We start from the raw sequence: 645 nt of genomic DNA on the forward strand, positions 1-645 counted from the left end.
TGGCCAGGGGCAGGAGCGCGCCTGGAAGGAGATACACACACACACACCCACACACACACCCACACACATTGACACACACACTCACACACACACACACACACACACACACACACATGCTGCTCACCCTCCCACACCAACCCCGCACCCACCCACCCGCTGCATCTCGGGGTAGGGCCCTCCGCCGGTGTCGATGCGGTAGCAGGAGAACACCGACAGCGACACCTGCGTGTGTGTGCGTGTGCGTGTGTGTGTGTGTGTTCAAGAGCACAAGGAAAACATAGCGCAAAGACAGTGTATGCGATGCAGCAAAGCGACGGTTTACGGATGCTACCTGAAGTTGCACGTGTGTGTGTGTGTGGGGGGGGGGGTTGCAAGGATTGGTACAGAGAAGTGTAGCGAAGTAGACAGCATTTGTGGTGTTGTGCGTACCGATCACCGTCGGCGCCCACAGGTCCAGCGGGGGGGGGCGCAGGGTTACACCCACCCACCTATTCCCCCACCCACCCACTCCCCCACCCACCCATCCCCGCCCGCCCCCACCTGCGCCAGTGCGGGGTACAGGATGAACAGCGCGATCAACACAAGCACCAGCAGCTGAACCGCCAGGGGCACCTGATGTGGTGGGGTTTGGAGGGGGGGGGTGGG

At 61.7% G+C, this 645-nt stretch overlaps 1 protein-coding gene across 1 annotated transcript in view; it reads right to left on the reverse strand.

Moving 5' to 3' along the window:
- CHLRE_14g633300v5 (uncharacterized protein) overlaps positions 1 to 645 on the reverse strand; it is a 38906-nt gene that overhangs the window by 8073 nt on the left and 30188 nt on the right. The window contains exons 45-46 of the mRNA XM_043070458.1: positions 541 to 612; positions 154 to 222 (exon numbers count right to left, since the gene is read on the reverse strand). Of these exons, the coding sequence (XP_042917131.1) occupies positions 154 to 222; positions 541 to 612 (141 nt within the window). The remainder of the gene's footprint in view (positions 1 to 153; positions 223 to 540; positions 613 to 645) is intronic.

Source organism: Chlamydomonas reinhardtii, chromosome 14 (genome assembly GCF_000002595.2).
Source record: "Chlamydomonas reinhardtii strain CC-503 cw92 mt+ chromosome 14, whole genome shotgun sequence".
Taxonomy (NCBI): Eukaryota; Viridiplantae; Chlorophyta; class Chlorophyceae; order Chlamydomonadales; family Chlamydomonadaceae; genus Chlamydomonas; species Chlamydomonas reinhardtii.